The sequence below is a fragment of the Dromaius novaehollandiae genome, chromosome 1, assembly GCF_036370855.1.
Source record: "Dromaius novaehollandiae isolate bDroNov1 chromosome 1, bDroNov1.hap1, whole genome shotgun sequence".
Classification (NCBI taxonomy): domain Eukaryota; kingdom Metazoa; phylum Chordata; class Aves; order Casuariiformes; family Dromaiidae; genus Dromaius; species Dromaius novaehollandiae.
Window position 1 is genome coordinate 159,558,389 of NC_088098.1, and position 24,900 is coordinate 159,583,288.

Sequence of the window (24,900 nt, forward strand, 5' to 3'; positions counted from 1 at the left end):
GATATAATGACAGAGGAAATGCAAAAAGGCTGAGGTAATCACTTCCTTCTCTGCCTGGTCTTTAATGGCAAGGTCTGCTCTCAGGATTCCCTGATCTCTGTGCCTAGTGACAGAGTTTGGTGAAAGAGGTAGTAGGAGGGTAGAAGAGCCGAATTTACTTAAGTAAACTGAACATACAGAAGTCCATGGGACTGGACAGGATGCTTCTGAAGATGCTGAGGGAGCTGGCTGACATCACTGTAAGGTTACTGTCTATCAGCTCTGAAAGGTGGCAATCAGAAGAGGTTCCAATGACTGTCAAAAGGCAGATATTAACCCATCTTCAAAAAGAACTAGAGGGCTCCAGGGAACCACAAGCTAGTCTGCTTCAACTCAGTCCCTGGGAAGACTATGCAACAAATCCTACTGAAAGAAATTTCCAAGCACATGCAAATCAAGAAATTGATGGCAAACAAACAATGCAAATTAACCAAGGAGCTGATCAACCTGATTGCCTTGTATGACAGCTTCTGTGTATTAGAAGAGCACAATAGCTATCATTTTTTCATAAAGTTTGACATTGTTTCCTATTGCAACTTTGTAACTCATTTGTAAAGAGAGATACAGATTGAATGATGGACTATGAAGTGTTAAAAAAAGACTGCACCATTAAGCTCAAAAGGTAGTGATCAAGAGTTCAAAGTCCAGCTAACACCCTTTATGCATGATGTGGGTGGAGTCAGGACTGGGACTGATCCTGTTAAATGTTTTCATCAGTGACCTGGACAATGGAATGAAATACACTGAAATGAAATGCTCTCAAGACACCAAACTGGGATAAGGGCAGAGCTACTGTTCAGCAGGACTTTGACAACTGAGGGAGCAGGCTGATAAAATCCTCATGAAGTCCAACAGAATAACTCCATGCAATAGCACAGGTTGTGAACTGACTGGCTAGGGAGCACCTCTACAGAAGAGGACTTGGCATTCCTGATGGACAAGGACCTGAACATGAACAAAGGTAGCAGGGTAGCCTTGCTGTTGATGCATGCTAATTGCGTATTGGTCTGCATCAGCAACAGTACAGCCAGTAGATTGAGAGAAGTGATTATTATCCCTCTACATGGCACTCGCGATGTACTACCTGGAGTAATGTCCAGCTTCAGAGCCCCTTGTACAAGAGAGATATTGTCAAACTGAAGAGACTCCAGAGGAGGAGGACTAAAATGATCAGGTGGCTGGAGCAAGGAGTGGCTGAGAGAGCCCAGTTTTTTCAACCTAAAGGGGTAATGGGTGAATCTAATTGCTGTTTTTGATTACTCAACAAGAGGGTTATAGAGAATATGGAGCAAGGGGCACATTGCTAAATGACAAGTGGCAATGGTCCAGTTGCAGCAAGTGAAAATCCAGTTGCATAGAGAAAAAAAAAAACATTTTCAATAAGAGTGGTGAACAGGTTGCTCAGAGAAGTTGTAGAATCTCCATCCTTGGAGATTTTCATATGTCAGCTGGGGAACCTAAGCAACCTCTTCAAACCTTTGAAGCTAGCCTTGGTTTGAGCAGGAGATAGGACTAGATAAACTTCAGAGGTTCCTTCCAATCTGCATGATTCCATGAAATTCCACAATAGCCAATACAGTCTATGTGCGGTAAGGTATTTTGACATAACTACGTGAAAGGGAAATTTGAGATTTTCTTCTTGTCTATTCCTGAGTGCTTATAATCACTTTTTAATTATTTATTTACAGAGAGGCATGGAAAATTATTTTATAAGAACTAATAAAATTAATCTAAACCTTCCCTTAATGTGAGCAAACTCTGATAATGTAGGTACACGAAATATTATTTTCACTGTGGAAGAACTTTCATGTTGGCTTTTGCAGTGTGACTGTTGTGAAATCACTTGACATTTAGCTCAGTTCCCTCCTTGTTTTACTCATGTCCAACAATATTATTTCCTTTACATCACAGAGCTATTATAAGAATTAAGGTATCAATTTCTAAAGTGCACATACCAAGCAATGACATCTTGACATCATCTATCTTACTGAATTTGTCTGAGATCACCTCACAATTGCCAGTGTAGTATCAGTGGCTAAAAGTGGACAAAAATACCATATTTTTCAGGTTTCCTAAGTTCAAAGGGTGTTATATCTACTGACACATTCAGTGGATCTTTAACATCAGTCACCATTAAGAAGGACATGCATGGCGGCTAGAGTCTTTCTCGTTCACCTAAGGCTGACTAGTGACTGTGCAACATCTAATATAGGCTGTTTGTTAGTCAATTGTCCTTTGTGCCATGGGTAGTTATTTGACTATTTCTTGGCAGTTGCATTTCTCAGGCTGGGCTTCTACAGTATATTAGATGTTGTACAGCCACTAGTCAGCATTAGGTGAACAAGGAAAACTCTAGCTGCCATGTGTGTAGATATAACATAATCATCTGATGAAATAGTGCATTTAGTACCCAAAAAACAGGGGATCTTGAAAAGTGAAGGAGTTCAGAAGACGCAGCATGTATATGCTTATGTGGCCTCTAGCATTTCTCATAGGTGGAGCTCTTTTACCCACAAATTTATCAGACTGTTTTTTCGCTCTGCGTTTCAAAATGCTACCAGCTTTATAGTTATTTCCAAAAGATATTTGGACCAAAGTGCTGATATAAATCAGTTAGATGCAAATGCCATGTGTTTTACTGACCTAATGCACCAAATGACAACTTGATTTGTTTTTGAAATATTGGAACAAAGAATAAATAAGTGGTTATTAAAATTATGGCTGACTCTGAGAGTCAGTAATACTTGATATTCTTCTGAGAGACCTGTTCTCAAAGAACAGAAATAAATTCTATAGACAAATGCCATATATAACCTCCAACCTCCCATTGGCCATGGCTAATAAACTGCCAATCATAACAGAGGACAAAAGGTCGCTACACAATAGAGCAGCCAGTCGCTAGAGCTTTCCGAGGAAATTTCACACAGCGTTGCTAGACAGACTTGTGGGAAAGAGGAATAATGTCACATTACAGTAAATATTAACATAAACATTAACAGGCTGCTGGGCCCAATCCTGAATCCGCTCTACAAACAGGTCTCCTGTTGACCAGTGGTAGCTCAGCACATCAACAGCCAGCAGCCGTGACAGAAGGACTAATCAGCAGAACAGCTATTCAAAAGTATTTGCATTTTACTACCTTGCTCTAGTCTTCTTTCTTTTCTTTTGCCTGAATCATTCTGCAGTTCAAAAGATATTTTCACTGGTGGATTTTGGTGTGTTAAGAGCCTTCTTATTTGTTACTCATTAAATTATAGTATCGATCCATTTATCCATGGAGCATGTGTAAGCAAGGATGCCCTTTGAGATGCAAGGATTACAGTTACAATTGCAGTGGATTTGACGGCTGCAAGTGAGTTCAGAGGAAGGAGGAGACAAAATCTGGAAATGGTAGACACACAAATGTTTATTTGTTCAAACTCTGAACTGTCTCTATTACATAAAGGATGACAGAAAAAAAGTTGTATTCCTGCTGGAGTTGTGTTTTTCCGAAGCTGTAGTAATCTGAGGACATAAGCAGAATAAAATATGTAAGTAGAGGTATTATCTTATACCATTTGGTATAGTCCAATTTTCTAATTATACTGTTTGATCTAAGATGTTATTGCTACTTACAAATGTTGTCACAGAAAACTAATTGATGAGACGGGAAGATTTTCTTTAATAACTTCCTGAAAACTGTAATAAGCTTCTAATCCAGCCAGCCAAAATCTTGCACACGATCTGCCATCAGGAGATCCAGAGAGCACAATATGTTTTGCTTCCTTTCTTCTCATTCTGCTGCTCTGGACTAAGACTTACTAATTGCTGTAATGTTACTGCAGAGTCATCTTCTTCTGGCTTTCGGAGGGTGGCCCCTTAAAGTTCAGTAATAAGAGAGATGGCATACCGTCTTGCTATGGTTCCCAGTCTTTCTGAAACCAGCCTCACTGTTGCCCCTCTTCTCTTTCTCCTCCTCCACCTCACCTTCTCACTACAGCTACATCTTCTTCACAGTTCTTCCTCCACCTCCAGACCCTTCCTGCCACATCCTCCTGTGTCCTCCCACCAGAATTTTCTCACTACCTCCTTTCACATGGGGGATCACCAGTTCCTCACTAGAAGAGCTTCTCAGCTTGGACTCTACTCTGTGCACCACTTCATCTCTGATGCTGGAAACCACTGTCCTAGCAGACCAAATGCCAGGTTGGGAGTAAGAGCACGTTTCAGTCCCTTTACCCATTTAGCATAGTTCTGCCCCATACTTTTGCCAGGCTGCAAAGTAAATAAATAACAAGCAACAAGTGTTACAAATACTAGTATGTTCTTGAAGCCATCACCACTAAAAAAAAAAAAAAAAAAAAGTGATCGAATTTGACAATATATAAAAAACTCCTGGAGGTAGTATAAAGGGGAGTAAAAAAAGGCAAAGACTGAAAGACCACAGAGCCCTTGTATTACCTGAACAACTGCCTGCTACAGTAGATGGGGTAAAGCTCTGCATGGACTTTAGCACTTGAGCTGCATTCGCTTCTCTAGCCTACAAAGGTCTGGAGATACTCTCACACACATAACTATAAATTAAGTCAGAAAATGTAGGGTGTCAGAAGAATCATTTTACCAGTCTTCCCCTGGAAAAGTTCTCTGACTGGCTTCAATCATGTTAATTTTATTACTAAAGACAGGAGCATGCAGCATCAAATGAATAGGAGAAAAAATATTTTGCTTGCCCATCAAAAAACATGAGTCTATCTATGGCAATGACACAGAGTCTTGTTGGTTTGGCTTTCTACCTCCAGTTACCACCAGCCAGCAGTGTGACATGCTTCTCTTGATGGTTATTGTCCTATTGTTGTTATTACATTGTTGTGCTCTGAGGGCCAGATAATGGCCTATTTTTGGAGGGGTAGCCCTCCAAGAATTTAAGATCTTTGAAAGGGGAGTTGGCGATACCTTATACTATTTTTATTCAAGACCTTTGTCAAGCAACAGGACAGTTGGTTCCCTGTTGCCTCTCGTGTGTGGTTGCCTGTGGTAGAATACCTGAATCCAAATAAGTGGAAGGGATAGAGAGCACAATCATTAAATCAAGGAGATACCTATTACATATTCTGTCTCTTTATGATGACGGTATACTTGCCACTATTTTTGTGAAGTTAGTTTAGTGTCCTAGCATATCCATTTAAAGAAAGGATTTACACACTGTGGTGGGAACAGGGAAAGATCAGATTTGACAACACAACTTTTAAATCAAAAGATTTACCAGAGTCTTAAGTTTCAAATGATTGGCTGATCTTATCAGGCACTGTTAAAAGCTGCAATTGAAAGCTATGAAATACACATTACACATACCTTAATGATAATAGTAAGACTTGTGAAAGTTATTAATGTCGTCAGTTTTGCACATAAAAGACACATTTCTATGTATAAAACTATCAGCAAATTGAATTCAGGAATTCTTTAGGAATATACTAGAAATCTGATGCTTTGTTTTAGCTGTCTCTAGAAATGCCATTCATGCTGGTTTAAGCAGCTACTAACATGGAACTTGTTAAAAAGCTATTGACAGCTGAAACTGTCACCCTCATGTGTCTCTCTTTCAGACAGCCAGTTTGGAGTGTCTGATTTTCATCTGGTTTTTCCTCATTGCTTTATACAAGGTTATGTTTAAACTAGGGAAATTGAAAATTACTTCCAAGTCAAACAATGCCTGAAATCTGCCCACAAATTGGTTCTCTTTGTCCAATCTAAATTTCATAGCCCAGAGAATAACAGTGTCATTCTTGCACAAGTGATCAAAAGTTAGGAGGAGTTCATCTAAGAAGGGATGGTGATAAACTACGTCAGCAGCCATAATGTAGTCAAAGTGACATGAAGTTCTAGGAAAGTTCTTTTCCAGATCAATTCCCCAAGACAATTCCTTAGCACAAGGCTGGTGCTTGCATTTCAATTTTGTATTTTGGAGAACATTGTGCTGAAGGTTTCCCAATAGTTCTGGCAAATCAGTGGCAGTCACACGTGCACCTGTGACAGGGAGAAAACAAATGTAATCTTTGAATGCACTTCAAGACTTGAGCAAAATCCCACTCACAAAAGCCACCACCCAGGGAACTGATTTTACCGGACAGATCTCACTGAGGGGAACAGAGCATTGTAAAAGCTCCCAGTAGCTCTTAGTCATTGCGCTTAAAATTAATATTTGGTTCCCAGATAAAGAATCACATTTAAAGATAGTGAACTCTACAGATTGTCATCTAAATGAAGCAGGAGGGGATAGGATCAAATGTTTACTGCATCCAGATAGCACACTGGTTAAGAGTACCATGAGAAATTACGAACCAAGGAATATTGACTCCAAAAAGTCAGCATGAGATTTAAGCATTGTTTCAGGTTCCTGCCTTTTCACACAGCAAGAAGCTTTCTCAGACTACAGAGTGTTAAAATTTTGTTAAAATGCAGAAGTTACTGGTTTGGATTACTCTTGAGAAAGAGCAGGCTATCGTGAGAGAAAACAGAATAGACAGTGCTGATAGCAGAAAACTCAAGGATCAATTGCTAAAAGAGAAAAGGCTGAACACATGTGGAAAGGAAGCAAGTTGGCATCCCAGAGCTATTTGGTCAATGGAAGAAGTCATTTTCCCTGAATCTGACTTCTTGTAGTTGCCACTGACATTCCTCTCAGGCCACTAGTTTCTTATTTTGATCCCCTATTTAACACTTAACAGCAGCTTCATCTACTGGAACCTCCTTTATTGCACAAATACCTTCACAATTTTACAGAGAAAGCCTTTTTCCAAAGAAGCCTTTCAGAATTCACTTTTTCTTTCTCTTAACAGCTTTCAAGCAGCTCTGTCTGAGGAACTGAGTCGCTTCCTATGTCATCCAGTATTCATCTTGTAGAGGTTTCTAAGAGCATAAGAGCAATGATATGTACTCACCAAGTAGACTGGCTACTATGGAGACCAACCCCGTTCCAGCTCCAATTTCAATCACATTTTTGTCAACAAAATTGTATTGTTTAGAATGAGTTTCCAAAAAATAACACAGAACAAGAGCCTGTAGAGGAGGGAATCCATGAACATACTGAACAAATAAATGAAATAAAACCTCTCACTAAATAAGCATTGTCATTTATAAGCATGCAAAAAATTTTTTTGTAACTTCCCATCTGTTCAAATGAGCAATATTAATTCAAATGCTGTCCTGAAAGGATCACAGCTCCCTATGATCTTTAAGCTCTGCAGGCTGACAAAATAAATGCCACAACATGCCTCAGTATATACTTGGAAGCATTACATACAGAAGGAACCACTGCAATTATCTAATCTGTCACACTGTGTAACATGAGCCAGAAAATTCCAGTCAGCAATTCCAGCATATAACTGCACTTACTTCTGGCTGAGTTAAAATGTGTCCTTCACAAAGACATCTTTATGTAAGAACTGCTTGTGCAAGACAATCAACCACAATCCATGTTAATCTCTTTCAATAATTAATTATTTATAAGAATAGTTAATTATAGTAATGATTCAAAAGGGACCAACAGTTTTACCTCTTTACTTTCACTTCAGTTTGCTTGTTTGCAGTTTCTGTAGGCTTACCTTGGTAAGCATAACAAACCTTTTTAGCAAACAAAACCACAAAGAGTCCTCTACAATTGTCTCCTTATGTATGCATTTATACGCTGATCAAGATCAAGAAACTTCTTAAGCTTCTCTGTCCTGTCTTAATACTGACCAGATGGCTGTCCACAGACTGGTGTATTCTGAATTATACTTTAGTTCACTGTCGAAATAAAAATTGCTAGTTCCATTCCTCTTGCAATGATAGTTTCCAGCTTATCTCTCATACTATTTCCAAGACTTAGTAAAAGCCAAATGCCAGTCTGCATAGAAAATTATATTGTCTCCATTAACAAATATGTATGATGGTTGCCACATCCTTTTGCAATATGGATGACCACTTGGAAAGACAATTATCGGTGTCTCAGTTTGGAACAGCAAAATTATACTCTTAGTTTTACTTTTAACAGATTGAGAAAGAAAGAGAAAGGAACAGAAGGGATGTTTATCCAATACGTACTAGAAACTCAATCAAAGTTTTGTTTGCTACTCAACTCAGAGTAAAAAGAGAAAGATCTTTTACGTGAACTCGCAAACATCTCCTACTCAACAAAGTTTTGATATAGAAGTGTACCAAATACTTGGAATATTTTTACATCATAGAAGTAGCTCTGTGAGCATGAGGACTAATTAAGCCTAGGTTTCTAAAGATTTGTGCCTGGTGCTTGACTGACTTTTTAAACACTGTATACTAAGATTTTCTCTTAGTTCCATATGTTTCTATAAGGTCTTTCCTCCGAGTCTTGCCATATTCAGCTGTAGAAACCAGCTGGCAGGATCAAAGTTCTATGAGTTAAATCACTGAATCTTTGGAACCTGGTTTCCTTTCCATGAAACAGGCATAAAGTTTGTTTTCCTTAAAGCTTCTGCCCTCTTGACAAATCTGGTTGACATTTATCAGAGGAGTTCAAGTACTGCCAGATGGAGAATACAAAGAGACACAGAGGGGCTGTCTTCCTTTCATAGCAGAACTGGCTAAATCCTTCCAGAGAAATTATGCTTTTCAGTACAGCCCATGATTTTGTGAGAAGAACTGGCAATCATCCAAACTTTGCTTGAAGAAGTGCACTGAGGCTGCTAAGAGATATAGTATAAAGGACTTGCCCAGGTCAGCTAAGAGAAGGAAAAAGTGTTTGGAGTTCAAAGCAGGGAAATATGCTATTTCTCCTCAGCTTAACTATGGCCATATTTCTTAACTGGCAAAACCCTGCCAGGCTAACACTGTTGGGACAGAAATGGAGCCTCTTGGATTTTAGTCCTCTCCATGTAGGAGCTCCTGGGGATCACTCTATTTCAGTGGTGTTCTCCAAATGCCACAAGAGTCAATGGTGCCTCATGGCACAACCCGGACCACATCACTTTCTTTCACTCTTACTTAACAGCTCCCGAACACTCAAATAGCTGCATCACTGCACAGACTCAAAACCTTGAAAAAGGCTCTTCCTATGGTGGATGTTAATAGTTCATATATCCAGAGCCATGAGTGATATTTCCTGAATACAAGGGATCTCTGTCACATAGATTGCTTGCTGTTTAGGAATTGAGAGCTCCAACTGAACCTTTTCCCATGACTGGGTATTTACAAGGTTAATGTGTTTCTTACATAAGTAGACTGAATAGATTCTCTCAGGGGTAAAACCTGCTGAGATCATATCATAACTATTTCCACAATCTGTATCTGCCTGCTATACAGCCATCTGTATTTATAAAATGTACAGAAATGTAATCATCTTGAGACTGCCATCTTTCCTTCAAAATTTGCTTGTAATTGGATAATAGGATCAAAATTTATTGGTGGGAGAGGAGGGGAAAGGGGGAATAAACAAGAGAGATTATCTAAGCTTTGAGAACCAGGAACCCACAGGAAATCAGGCTAAATACAGGTTTGCTGTTTATAGACTGGAGACAGAGAAAATTTAGAAAGTCATCTTGTGTCTTTACAACATCCAACAGAACATATTATCATGCAAAATAAATTAAAAGTGCTAGAAGACTCAGAAACTAAAAAAAAAAAAAAAAAAAAAAAAGCATAAATATTGTACCGATGGCCAGACTACTGCCCCGTAACAGTCAGTGGCTTCTGTAATTCTTATCTCATGGCCAGCAAAATGAAAGCCTTCCCAGGCCTTATGAGTTATAACAGCAGGAAAAAAACGCCGTCTCATGATTTCTGCAACTATCTGTTCATCTTCTTTTTCCCCTGGAAGCGAAAGTATAAGAGGTCAAACAACTTATAAAAACACAAAAGCTGAGTGGGCTGATAATGAAACTACCAATTTGTATTAAAAACCTGGTATGGAAGCAAGAATTTGAATTATGTCTGTGAATGAAATTGCATTTTACCATTAACAGTTACCATGATACACAGGAAGTCTCCTGAATTTTAATTTTTCAGTTTGTGACTACACAAAGTAATTTCTTTCCTGTTTTGCTGAAGAAGCCAAGTTCAGAAAAAGTAAAGAAAATGAGTAGCATGTTACCATATCTTGCTTTCCTTTCCTGCAACCCAAAGGAAAATTTTTAAGTTCTCTTTCACTTTGAGAACAGCTGCCATACTGTTCATTTTCATGGTCTTACGTGCTTGGGGTTTTTTATTATTTCCCATATCCTTTTATTGTTCACTTTCTACACATTATGGTTCTTTTTGACAGTAAACAAAGGAATTGCAATATCATTTATAAATCTGTCACAAAACTTGTGAAACAGATCCTAGCAATGCAAATTATGACAGACAGGAGAGAATGCACTAGTGTTGTTAGGAAAGCTTATCCGCCCACTCCAACAGAGCAGAGAAAAAGGGATTCTTTCCAGTTGGATTGATACCCTGAATACCATCCTTGTTGCTATGCAAAGGATATTTATGATGACTAACATAATCCATGATAATTCTTCTAAAGGAGAAGATTCATTTGTTTTTAACTGAATACAAAGACAGTTTCAGTTTTGCCATCATCACACAAAGCTGCACCACAATGTTGTGATGAAACAGATAAGTGAATATCTCCAGAGCATTTTCTTAGCAAAGTTCAGATTCATTCCAAGTTTTCATAGGAAATTTGCTCTCACAGCCAATTACAAACTCTTGGCAAATTAGCTAAAGCAAAACATGTTTACAAGCTACATCCCCTAGAAAGCATTTGAGAGATTTAGACAACTGGGTTACCATCTTTTCCAAAGCAGAGTTTCTATTTCAAGTCTGTGATTACCATCCAAATCACAGATATCAAGGCCTGCGTATTACATAACACAGAAACTGCAGTCCCCAATGCCTATAAATGAAAGCAAATGCTCTCTCATCAGCATAAAAGCATTGGTCTACCATCCTTTAGTAAATTCACATAAACCACAAAGTAATTGGACGGCGGCTGTTGGCACTACTGAAAATTCTGCACATTTCCTTCCCCCTGGAATCACTGTAGCTACAGGATATCACAGCCTCAATAGTTGTCATTCAGTCTGCCATATGCTTCAGTGCTTTTATGGCCATAACTTATTGAAAAAGTCCCTCTCCCTTTCCACTTACAGAAGGACCGCAGAGCAAAAGCAGAGGTGAGCAAAGAAAGAATGATAGCAAACAAAAAGAGATCAGAAAAATGCTCAGGCTCATCAGCCAGTGCTTGAAGCTTGTAATTCAGCTGACTCTAAGCATCATATAAAATTAAAGAATGGCAACAAATACAAGGAAGAGCAAAAACGTTTATGCTTAGTCTTAGTTCTGTTGATATCAAGATTGATCTGGTAACCCAAAATGCTAACCATGGGACACTGCAAAATTGAAAATAATGTAATGCATATATTACTGTAAATAAATATATAAATCATATAATTTTATAAAGTTAACAGAAAGAAAAGATGGAAATCAACATGGAAATTATGATACTCTAAGATGTTAGGAAATACCAGTATGTGGCCAGCCCACTACGTCTTCTGCAAGGCTCTAATGTTAAGTTGGGGAAAGCACATATTGTGCCTCCAAGCAGAAAACTCTGTGCAAACACAAGCTAAATGCCAGAGAAATGCTGCTCCAGGGCAAAATTCATTTTTATTTTCAAATAATTGAAATGAAGCTGCTTTATTACAGATAACCTAAGTGTATTTAATTTATCATCCTGTTTCTAGGCATACTAGAACTAGCCTGCTCTTAGTATTTTCTGATTGCTTAAAGCAGTCTGATCTTGTTCTGTGAACAGTACCGGCTGTGCAAGCAAAAAGCTCATTCCTTCTATTACCTTCAACTACAACCACTTTTCTAGATTCTTCTTCCTTTTTGAACTGATTCTGCTCTGACATCTGCTTCTGATCTAACTTTCATTAAAATCCCTAATTTATTAAGCCTTAACTTTATAAAGCTTCTGGCAAAAGGTCTATGGAAGTTTAGAAACATTGCAGCTATCCCGCTAGTGTTCAATACACATTTCTCAGCTATTTTTTATATTAGCAATCATCTTTCAACTCAATGGTTGCATAGTACCTACACTAAGAGATTTTGTAGGCCATAAAGAATACTACTCCCCAGTCAGGCTAAACTCTCCACACCCCTGAAAGAAGAGTGCCAAACCCACAGATTAGCAACGCCATTTAAGTCCCTGAAACAACTAACCATCTTTCGTGAATGCTTAGTGGGAGGCTATCTTATCACCACTTGGTGATCCCTCAGGTGGGTTTTCTGAAGAACCTTACAGAACAGTTTTAGAAGTTTTTTTTTTTTTCCTTCTCCTTAAGAAGACCCTAATATTCTGTGGAATCAAGAAGAGCATTTGTTTCGTCAAGGACATCACATAGTAGACTGACTTCAAAAACATGATGAGCAATTATATCCGCATGAAGAAACTAATGATTCTGAAGAAGAATCTGACAAAATGATGAGTGTAGACCTTTAGTAAGATTTGCTTGGTTCCACGTAAATCTCCCTATGTACCTCAAAAGACACTCTTCTATTTTCTGCTTTTTATTATTCAGAATAGCTAAACTCCTTCTGGCACTGTATAAAGAAAGAAATTATTGTTTGTTAACTGCATTCAGAGCAGCCAGAACAGAAAATAACAAACTAACAGGAAATATTTCCTGCAACAAGAAAATCATAATCAGAGTAAACAAAATCCAAGCGAAATCTCTTTTAACACCTGCAAATGTTGGGAAAGTTCTGCTATTTCACTCAAACTCAAATTTCCTGATACCAGATTTAAAATTCTGATAGGAAGTTATTCTCCTGGAGGTATTTATCTGTGTGTTACAATCCCTATTCTCTTGTTCAGGAAGATAACTTCTTGAAATTATGACTCAGTGAATGGATTTTAACAATTTTAATATTTTAAGATAGCAACAGCTGACTCATCAGTAGAATAGGGGCAGACAAAGGAAGAAGAGGGTTGACTTGGGTCTCAATTCCTGTAAGAATGGAAGTGCACATGGGTCATTTCCAGTGATACTATTCAAGCATCCATACCAAACTGGCAAAACTTTAAAGAACTAGAACTGGTTCCTCCCCTTGTCATTTACCTGAGTCTGATCAGGTAGGTTCCCCATAATTCTTCTTCTACTGTGATTTGGAGAGGCATAGAAGTGGTGTAAACATGCAATTACCTTCTTCGTTCTATTCATCTCTTGGTGTAAGCAGGTATACATAGATAGCACTGGAGTTTCAGATGGAGAACCTAATTTAGATTAAGATGCGACACTTTGATCCTATTCAGTTAACCTACAGCAACTGAAATAATTTTCTACTAGAGAAATGGATCATGTTCCTCTGGCCTTGAATTTGTATTCACACAGAAGTTCCCATCTATATATGCCCAAATCCTTCTTGAAACAGCATTTGAATTTAGGTAAGTTTCTTCAGACTTTCTGCCTCATAGCCTAATGTCTTATAGTGTTGCTTGAAATATTTCAGGTATTTCTTTTATCTTTTACCATAAAAGTCTAATGTCTTTGGAGCATGTTCTTTGAAATCCCTTGGTTCTCAGCTAACATCAGGGGTGAGCAAGATAGTCATATACTGCTGACAAATAATCTCGCAGTGTATCAACCACATCATTATGAAAACAGCATGAACATCATTCCCAAAGGCACAGCAAATATCATTATTACAACTAAAACGTGAACACAGTTTTCCAAAGAGACATACTAAATCATGTGGAAGACTGGAGTTCTTAAGTTAGTGGCAGGTTAGTTATAAAAATGTGTGACAAACTGTAGGATCCTGTATAGGGAACTAGAGGATTTTGCTGATACATCTGAATGTCACATGAAATGTTTTATATTAGCACAAAACCTGAAGAAAAAGGACGAGTTCTTCTGAGATGGAGATGAAGTCCTTCAAGTGAAGAAAGCAAGGGAGAAGGAAAATAAAGGAGACAGACCAAGTCAGAAACTAACAAGCTAGTAATTACAGAATCATTAATAATGAAGGAAATCATGAGAACGGGCCTTACGCTGAGCTGATTTGGACACTTTTGCTTGGAATTAGTAGAAACACTACCTGTTTCTAAATATGCTACGTGATGAGCTGTTCTGTTTACATTAATTGTCACATAACATCCACTTTGGTAGTATACTGCTCAGTCAGGAAGCAGTAGCCTTAAAATTCAGTTGGGTATCTTCCATCAGTTATTAGCATATGTTAAATCTCTCTTACTGCATAACTAATAATATTCCCTACATTAATGGGCTCTTAATTGAATAAAGAGAGAAGAAAGATGGGCACTATTAAACAGCACATAAATTGCAGGAAAAGTAGTAAAGACAAAGAGTATGAATTAAAATTCAAAAAGAATATTGATAACATTGTTTAAATACCTAATTAGAATGTGGCCAAAAAAGGAAGTTAAATGATCCTTCCACATGGAAGCTATAAAGAATATACTAGCCATCCATTTTCACCACAGACAGTAGCAAAATATCCTGTACTTTGCTAATGGATCAGGACAGCAATAATTCAGAAGCCATAATCTCACCCAGTGATTTACTAAAACAGTTTACAAGAAAAAATTACAGAATACTCTCTTCCAAGTACTGACCTGATCCTACTTAATTTTTTAAGGTCAAATGGTGTCACAGCCCAAGGTGATAAGAGTGCACGCAAATGAAATAAGACCCAACTGTCTACTCTGTCTACTTTAATGGATCTTTTCCAACTGGCAAAAGTAATGAAATCCAAGCCTCCAGCACGAACTTGACCTGGCAAAGTTCAGCCCTATAGCAACACATTCTCCCTTCAGAAGCAGTATACTCTCTCACCTGTAGAGTTAAGACTTCAAATTCACCATTTAAGCCTGTACTTACAAATATTGTAACAACCAGGTATCAACAGTTGTGAAGATCTACAGGGTGTCTCTGAGACTTCTCAGCAACTGCCTTTGCGAGTTTGACGAACAAGGAGGACTACCCACACTGACATACTGATTTGAGTAATACATGAGATTAAGTACTAATAATTCACTATCAACAGACTTCTTCAGAACTCTCTAATCTGAACACACAGAACTGGAGTCATTCAAAATAAAAATTCAAGACATAGTCTATATATTTATCCTGCAATTACTTAAATTTCAAAAATAAATTTCAAAAATAATATAAAAGACAGTTATTTACATCACCTCATTTGTAATTCCTTTGGTTGCACAGTTCACAGAAATTCTCTTTCTTTTCAGCTTCTCTCAAAAAGCACAGTTACTGGTGGATGACTTAAACAGAGTAAGCCTTATCTTGAATGTGTTTTCCAGTGACTAAAAAAATCCTTTCAGGTAACTCTGAAGTGGACTCTTCAAACTTTCCATTTTCACAAACACAGAGGCCTTAGTGTGGGGACATGTTTTTGTTTGGGAAGGAGGAGGGGAGCAAAAAGACAAGCAATTTTTAACATTTTGTTTGAAAAATATTCTCATGCATTTTTTAAACACAGTCGTGCTTTCATCTAGTTAATGCAATTGTATTACTCTCTTTCAGTAACAGATTGAAATAGTCAATCAACAATTTCATCTCTCTCCTAATCCCCTAACCCCTATGGGCTGACAGTGTGACTGACATGCGGGTGCTCTACAGCAGGTGATTGGGTTTAATAGGGAAGTGTGAAAAGCAGGCAAGAAGTAATGACTTGTAATATAGGCACCTCAGTTGCTGTTATTCATAATGTTATTTCATTTTGTGATCTCATCTGTGAAGACTGTACTTCTGATCTTCACACAGGTGACAGAACCCCCCCCTTTTTTTTTTTCAAAAAGGGCTAAAATGCTGTGAACAGAAAAGCCAAAAGATGAGCTGTAAAAAGAGACTTTCTCTTTCCAGAACTTAATTTCTTTTGGGACAGCTGTTCAGCTGCCAAAAGAAGGTGGTAAGGCTCTAAATTAAAAAGTGCTCTGTTCCTTTATAATATTTTTCTCCTCTCTTTATCTTAGTTCTCTATCTATTGTGGTGAACGGACAATATTTTTATTTAAGATAGTTGTTTGACCATTACAATCACTGTTCTGGTTACAGCTTCCCAAAATTAAAGCTCACAAGTGATAAATACCATTGGACCTGTGGGTTAAGCCTGGGGACATACACTCACAAAATAAGTCACTAGTAAGAAAATCAGCAAACTCAATTCCAGCAGGACATGGTAAGGCCCAACTCCAAGCAGATAGCTGCAGAAATATCAGTACAGGCACAGATCTGCAGTTAGTTCTGTGACTGTAAGAGATGACCAGAGAAGAGTTACATTATTACATTGAAAAGGTAGCCCTGTGATTTCAGCTGAGTGTTTGCAAAGGCTCAGATGAACTCTACTCAAATCTGTATTAGGCCCCAATGCTAAGGGACTCTGAAGCCTCATCATTTTTACTGAGCTACTAGTATCTCAGGATCAGAGCCCTGGTCCTGAAAGCATTACAGATGGTTCCATGGAAACACGTAATACTGAATCACAGAATATTCCCCACATTTTGGGGAGCATCAGATTAGCATCTTCATTTCATTCCACCCATTTGTCCTTACCACAGCCTAAGGACCCTTGAAGGAAGGAGTTAGGAGGGAACTTTAGCCATGCCCTTGACTTTCCAGAAGTCAGAGGTAATCTACACCTTTCTAAGAATATAAAGCAAAGCACTGTTCCAGAAAATTCACTTACCTAAACTAAATGATTAATTTCCCCTGGCTTCATCCTTACCTACAAAGGGAGAAATGGCCGTGTAACAGAGTATAGACATTCTAGTACATTAATTTCAAGCTAAGCCTGATGAAGTGATGGCAAAGGCAAGGTATATTATATCGATTAATCTGAGATACTATGTCAGTGTAATATAATGCTTGAAACTTTATACTTTGAAATGCAGAAAGACAGAACCGTGCCACCCATGGACAGCCACATCTCAGCCAAGAGACAAAATGCACTTAGCTCAGAGTATGAGGAGACAAGAAGAGGAGTGAGGATATGTTCACAGCATACAATCTATGGATTTATGGAGGTTTTAGAGGTGCATTTTCAATTTGAAATTCACACCACTCAGTTCCCAGCCCCATCCAAACCACTGCTCATCCAAAACCATTAGAAGACTGAAAATAAAAGCATTGTAGTCAGACTATCTCATGAGCACAATCAATCCAAATGTGGCAAGTACTTCCCTTCTTACTCAATCATATTTTTCTCTTGTGGAAAACAGCTGCAGGTCCAGGATCAGCAGCAATTTAATTGTTAAAGAAAACTAAATAACTTCCCTTTGACTACAAAAGCAGGCTGCATTCTTAAGTTGGATAGTCTAATGTACAAGGGGCTGACGACCAATTTCTTGATGGACAGGGAGGATCTGGATGCATAACTTAGACACTGTAAGCCATGCCTAGTCTAAACTTCCACCTTTCTTACCCTGCCTGGTCAAGACGGCTTTGTACAGTTGAAGGTTCCTACTTCCTTATAATCATACCAGGGCACTCTAGGTACCATGGCAAATGGAATGGGAGGGACTCCAAAAACCCCTACCAATTTTCCCCTATCAATAATTTTGGACTTCTAAAACTTTTCTTTGAGGAAAGGATCAGAAATTTATCTGACAACATCAGTCCATGAAAACATGCCACTTTTTCTCGTGGCAGTTGAGAAATATTTCATTTATTGTTGAAATGCACCTACTGCAGTGGAGAAACCAAAGACAAGAGGAAAGATGTTAAAACGGAAAAGATAGGCACGTGGCTGAAAGGGAGAATCATACTACAGACTTCTCTATAGAGTTAATCCATGCTATGATTACTTGAGCTTTGCCTCCAACTTCTGTTCTATCCATACACAAGAAGTTTTCATTCAAGTTTAGTAATGCCTTCAGCAAAAGTGGGTTTACTTGTTTCAGGGAGAGAAAAGGAGCAGCGAAATGTTAGTTCGAAGTACCACAGCTAATGTTTCCTATACTATTTTGAATGCTGCCACTTCCAAACAAACTCAGAGATAAGTTGCTACAAGATAGTCAAAGTATGAATTTAGAGAGAAGATATTTTTAAGTGTGTTCTGATTTGCTGTGAAGGTGTAATTTAGTTCTAGTCACTCAAAGTCGGTTATACTCAAGTCTTATTCCACATTAGCTCTTTTAGTCTCTTTCAATTTGGAGACAGCTTGTCACCTAAGAGGAACAGAATTTGAGTTCCAGTATTTCAGGTGAATCCTGTAGTGAAGACAAAAACGTAGCTCACTAAGGCAAACATACTGCTCTTAAGAGGGTATTTTATTATTTAATGCTTTTGAGATAAGAATTAATGTAATAGACTTCTTTCTTAAAGATAGAAGCATAATTCAAGCCTAAGAAACAGGAAAAGAAGAAGGTGAAAGAAGAGAAGGCAGGTGGTGGGAAGATATAGCAAAATAGTCATTTATACATACGATAAATAGGTTCCTTTTTTACCAGCACTGTTAATAGCAAAGTCCACTGTTTAGAGAATGGTTCAGCATTTTAAGCATTCATCCAGAAAATTGAGAAATTAGGTTCTAGATTTTCCTCAGAGTGATTCAACTACACAACTCTCGCATCCTCAGGGTGGTTCTAGCCATTCTACAGAATCATGTGGTCAGGTGCATCTTCTCCCTTCCACCACCATTACAGGTGAGCCATAAGGAAAGCCAAGAAGAGCCAGCAAGGAAGGAAAACTATGAACTGGGCACTGAGTTGGAAAGAAGCAATCTTAGGCTCTATTTTCTGGTCCCAGAATGTTTGTTATATTTTATATCATATAGTCTTTGAGGTCAACAGAGAAGGGTCAGTAGGAAGGGGAGAAAATAAAAAGGGTCTTTATTAGTAACCCAAGAAATAGGAACAAGACAGTAACTCACTCCATCTTCTAAGCTGAATATCTTAGGCTGCTTCTCACTTGCCTTAGTTCCAACTCTGTCCCATTTAAGACATCTTTCTGGACTTCACCCAGAGACTTGAAATTATGGGAGTAAGTGCCATCAGTGAGGACATCTGTCAAGCAGGGGGAGGAGAGGGAGTGTATCCCTTATAAAATGCTGGAAGATATGTGAAGATTACCAGGTCGGCATTTTCTCAGATATTTATGGATTAAAAACTGGGCCCTGACCAAGTGAAGTGAGACACTGAAGTGCCAAGGACAAGTATGTTTTGCAAACATGCTCTCCTCCTCTTGTCTTGGAGACAAAATTGTTCTGAGGTGAATCCAAATAAGGCAAATGTGTAAAAGAAATTCAGCATCCCAAGAAAGGAAGAAGGGAGTGGTAGAGTCTGAGCTGAGAAAAGTTTAGCCAAAGACAGTAAAAGTGAGTGATAAAGAGAAATTATGAGTGGAAAGAGGAGAGAAGAGACATCTAATGATGCAGGCATAATGGAGAATCGACAGGATAAAGACATCAGGAAAGATCAGACTTTGTGAAGACCTATCTGTAAATTGGGAACTAATAGTAACAGGAACCATGAGCAAGAACAAGTTCTAAATTAAGAAAACAGAACCTAGCTGGGAAGGAAAGTGGAGATAGTGAATATAAAGAGTTTGGAGCAGAACTTGCTGAGAAACTGAGGTGGAATAATAGATTGAGACTGGGTAGATAAAGTTAATGAACTTTAATGAACAGGGTAGAGGAAAAGAATAAGAATAAGGGAGGCACAGGCAGAGGGGGTAGACCAGGTAAGTCCCTGTGCAGAAGGTTTAGTGCCCTTCCCTCCACAGCTTGGCATGGAATTTAATAACCCAAAGCCTGGTGTCAGATGAAACTGTGAAACTGTCAATATATCCCATTTTTCATTCATATCTCTTCATCCCGTTAAACTAGTGTTGCGAGACACAGAAGGGAACAGCCTACTATTGCTATTAATGCAGTTACTTTGTTAGCCAAGTGGAATATGTTTCACAGAACCACAAAATAGTTGAGGCTGGAAGGGACCTCTGGAGATCCTCTGGTCCAATCCCCCTACTCAAGCAGGGTCAGCTATAACAGGTTGCTTGGGGCTGTGACCAGCCAGGTTTTGAGCATCTCCAAGGACAGGGGACTCCACAATCTCTCTGGACAACCTGTTCAACCACTCTCACAGTGAAAAAGTGTTTTCTCATGTTCAGATAGAATTTTCTATGTTTAAGTTTGTGCTCATTGCCTCTTGTCCTGCCACTGAAGAGAGTCTGGCTCTGTCTTGTTCACTCCCATTAGCTATTTATTAACACTGGTAAGATCCCCCCTAAGCCTTCTCTTCTCCAGGCTGAGCAGCCCCAGCTCTCTCAGCCTTTCCTCACATGAGAGATGCTCCAGTCCCTTCATCCTCTTTGTGGCCTTTCACTGGAGTCTCTCCAGTAAGCCCGTGTTTCTTTTGTACTGGGGAGCCCAGAACTGGACACAGTACTCCAGATGTGGCTTTCTAGTGCTGAGTAGAGGGGAATGATCACCTCCTTCAATCTGCTGGCAGCTGCAGCTGATCTAAAGATTCTGCCCTGCTGACTGATTTAGCATACGTTGATCTAATGTGCTAGAATTCCATTTACATTCCTAATTCCAAAGCTTAAGAATTTACAGACTCCTCCCTTCCCTAGATCCTGCATGAAGAAAACACCAGTATTAGAAAGCCAAGCTTGCAGAAGCATAGAAATGCCTATACAACTTTAACTCAGCCCTCTTGTGTATTATAGAATACATAAGTTATTAATATTTCAGTCTTTAGTAGTTTTATCTTTAATAGTTATGCTTCTGCATATTTCTTCCCCTAATAGTCATGCCTCATTTATAGCATAGGATCAGCTCAAGCTCTTCGTTCTAGTCAAAATTACACAATAGGAAAGGGAATTGCATTAAATAAAATCTCAAGATTAAGGCATTTAAACAGTGCTTTGCAGAAATGCAATCTATATCAATCCCTATGAGCCGTCTTCTTGTGCAACATCAACTTTCCAGAGATGGTCATCAATTGTGTGTACTTTATTTTCTTAGGATTCCTGTTGCAAAAAATACGAAGACTCAGGAAAAAGCAAACAAAAAACCCTCCAAAAGACAACAGAAATTTTCTGGAAGAACTTGTTTTTCTCTCTCTCCCCCCAGCTTTTCAGGTGTGATACACATGGCTTTTAATTTTTTTGTACATGAAGTAGCTGTTCTGAGAAAATTAATATTTTAGAGTAATTTTTTAAATTGCATCTCTGTCATTCAAATCACTTCTACTATTATCAAACTTTTCAAGTGAAATTATTTCAAAACTTACAGTGCTAGACAGTTAGAATTCCTAAATACAATGGGTTTATGCAAAGTGTATATATTACATGTGAATATACCTATCCTGTAGACCAACTTTATAAAGGTTCCAAATAAGGAAGATTCTCCACTTTTTTTCTCTAGAAGCATGATTTTCATCTTTATTTACATTATAATCTCAGGCCTCTGATTACATACTACTACTATAAAACTTACTCTCCATTTTGGTTATAAGTCAAGGTTTTCTCTTTTTTTAAAGCTTAATACCCCCACTCCCACCCCATTTTACAGACACTTTAATAGTCAGGGAATGTGGAAATCTCTTAATACACCATGTTCTATTTCATTCTATTCAGTTCAGTTATATCCATTCTTTAATACTGTCATTATTCAAAAGAAAAGACTCTTTTCCAAGAAAAATTCTGCTAAGTATATTTAGATGTGCTACTTCATAGAATGCATGTGTCACTCAAAAAAAAGGCAAATAAAAAGTTTTCAGTAAGAGAATAACTGTTTTATATATTGCAGTCATCCCCAAAACTCCACTTTTCTCTCCCTCGAAGAAAAAAATATATAAATTTTTTCTAAGGATTCCACACTGTCAGAAGATTTTAGATCTCTTCCTTAATGTTTGAGACCAAAGAGCAAAAGCAAGTTACTCACAGGCCAAGAGCAAGCAGCTGTGAAAGAGAGAGAGCGTGCATGCACACAAGAGCACGAGTCAACACTATCTCTGTCAAGAGCACTCAGGGCCACCTTGCATTGCTGAAAAAGTGGTGAAGTACAACCAGCCCAGACCTCCCTCAAAAAGCATAACCCCAAAAGCCAGGGGCCAAAATGGACCACAAATCAGCTGAGATTTTAAAATATGAAATTAAAAAAAAAAAAAACTTGGAAAACTTCCTTCATATTCAGCTGTATGTAGAACATAACCAAACCCCACCTCAAAACAATACACATAACTTGCCCTAAAACCTGGTTATGCCTAAAAATGGAAATCGCTCCTGATGATCCTTGAAAGATACGCAGCCATGGACTCGCTTAAGAGAGGAAGCTGCGAACAGCTGTTGATGAAGGTATTTGAGAATTAAGTTTGAGGCTGTCTAGACAGAACCAAGCTGGTAACAGCTGATTTTTGTCCAACTGACACCCCACACAGAAATGTCTTCTGAATAGCTTGATCATAGTCACAGCTTCATTCCTTGGAAGCATTCATGGGCAAATAGCCGGAGGCAAGATGCCAAACACTGGTAGGAAACTGCCAGGACCAAAGTATGCTGGCACAGCAGAAATTTGCTACATAGCTAGAATACTACAACAGCGCTATCTGTTGTATTTTCTGTATAAATGCCATAAGCAGAATTCTTCAGGAAAAATGAATGAGAAGATAGAGCATTGGCAGTAAGGCACCTTTGTTCCTTTTATTCATAATTTTCTGAAATGTAACAAAAAATATGGTGGATAATAAACTCTTTACCTTCTTGGCCTTCTAATTTTCTTATCCATTCATTATGCGGATGATTATGTTGTGATGATGTCAAATCCATACTGTGCCAGAGAACACCACAGAGAAACACAAGCCTGCTTACCTGGTAAAAGGAACAAAACGACTTTACTTCTAGTTTTTGTCACATAACACTTCTCAAAGAAAAAAGTTATTTTTACATTTATTATGCTATAATTTATTCATATTAGTAATAAATAATGAGAGACCTAGAGACACATAAAAATCACTCAGTATTCAGAGCATAACAGAACCATAACAGCAGACTGCCTAAGAAAATCTCAAGCCAGTTTAACTGTTCAAGTCCCCAAGAGGGGAAAAAAAAAGTAGATTAAAAAAAAATTTTTTTTGGTAACTGTTTAAAACTATTCTATGAAGTTTTAAAATTAGAACTGATTCAAATGAAGATTGGTAGATTTATAATTGATTGAAAGCAAAGATACCATCAAATGTCTGAAGAAGAAAACTCACACCAAAAGGCTCTAATCCTATTTGAATTAATTAGCTTGGAAAGGAAGGAAATAACCTATTAGTAAAATTTGCACACGAGATTAAGAAAGAAGCAGGAATTACAGACATTCTACAGAGCACAGAATGTGCATGTGTCTATATAAATAGACTCAGAACATGCATATTTAGTAGAAGAAAGTAACGCTGAAAGAATGACAAAGCACAAAATTTATACAAAAAGTTGCAGTACAATATCATAGCAAAAAAGAACGATGGTATTTTCACCTGTCTGTAGAAAAGTAGATAGACAATCAATTCTCTCAAGTTCTTGACATTTTACAATCAGAAAAATACTGAGATTGCAGAATAACAAAAATTATCAATACTCTGATAATTTTTAATACTCTTACACTCTTATTCAGAAATTTGACCATTTGTGCAAGAATAGTTAAAGGCAGCATAGAGCTAATAGTTTATAGATGTCTAATCACCCAATGGGGAAGCAATTAAATAAGGCAATGGATAGAAAAGGAAAAAAACATTGAAAATAAAAATATAGGCTGAATATCATAAAAAATTACTCACAATGCGAAGCCTTAGACAGTAGGCAAAGCCTTTACTTCTGAAGACCCAAGGATAAACAAAGTGTATAGTATAGACTAATCCTGTCTTCTTACAGAGGAAATACCATACTCTGACTTTATCCTACACATACAGGTTTAACCATATCACCATAGTGCCAAAAGTCATTAACCTATGTGAAGGTGAAAAATGGCTTACTGGGCTTCTACATGTTATATAACACATAAAGTAAAAATAGTGCTATTGTATCTATGTCTTTCTATGAATTTACCAATAGTAACACTATTATGTGGGGGAACAGAAAAGATAGATTCAATGGAATTCAAAATCTTTGTATCTATTTGTATCTATCTTCAGAATACCAAGTAGCATTATAAACTATTGAACATGAAACAGTAAATGTTACATACATTCATCCCCTACCTCAGAAGTGCAAAACAGACAAATTTTCTTCTGATTAGAAGATAAAAATACTGGCTTAATAATAAGTCCCTTTGCATAAAGAACAGATAAGGTTGCACTATAAAATCATTCTAAAGGAAAAAACCTTTGTATTTTGCTCCTATACATTTTTTTTTTCCTTCTAAAAATACCCTAGGAGGTACACTGAACTACACAACAACCTGCCTGACTTTAAAATATTAATTTGATAATACTACAAGTAACTAAAAACATAAGTACACAACAGTTCAGTTATTGATTTACGGTCTTTAAAATAAAGGATGCAAAGCAGGTTAAGAGAACACTTTGAAAACACAGGCAATTGAAATACTGCAGCAACTCACATTTACTGTATTTCAGTTAACATTACCTGAAAATCTTCTTTTAGCTTTCCAAAAATGATGTTCAAAAACAAACAAAAAAATTTTCTTTGCTAGCTCCTTTCCTCCCAGTTAGTTTCCAGCAGTCCCAGACAGAAAAGCTCTAAGTGTGTGTCACATATTGCCAACATCCCCACAGCAGAAGGAATAAGAAATCTTGACAGCTGCAGCGTGAACACAAAGTAGATACAACATACCGTGTCTCCCAGAGAACCCAATACCCTTACATAAGGGAAGAGAAGATTTCAAAACAGCAGTA

At 37.8% G+C, this 24,900-nt stretch overlaps 1 protein-coding gene and 1 long non-coding RNA gene across 2 annotated transcripts; both read right to left on the reverse strand.

The window, feature by feature from the left end:
• Window positions 1-3,427: 3,427 nt before the first annotated feature.
• Window positions 3,428-4,373, reverse strand: LOC135330045 (uncharacterized). The gene is made up of 2 exons (XR_010391807.1): window positions 3,655-4,373; window positions 3,428-3,543 (listed from the first exon to the last, which is right to left on the reverse strand). It is a non-coding gene; the product is annotated as an uncharacterized LOC135330045 (long non-coding RNA).
• Window positions 4,374-5,371: 998 nt separating this feature from the next.
• On the reverse strand, window positions 5,372-23,672 carry LOC112996222 (protein-lysine methyltransferase METTL21E-like). The gene is made up of 5 exons (XM_064506692.1): window positions 23,649-23,672; window positions 22,762-22,873; window positions 9,683-9,840; window positions 6,957-7,074; window positions 5,372-6,042 (listed from the first exon to the last, which is right to left on the reverse strand). The coding sequence occupies exons 1-5, from the start codon at window positions 23,670-23,672 to the stop codon at window positions 5,618-5,620; spliced, it is 837 nt and encodes a 278-aa protein (XP_064362762.1). The 3' UTR covers window positions 5,372-5,617.
• Between the last annotated feature and the right edge of the window lie 1,228 nt (window positions 23,673-24,900).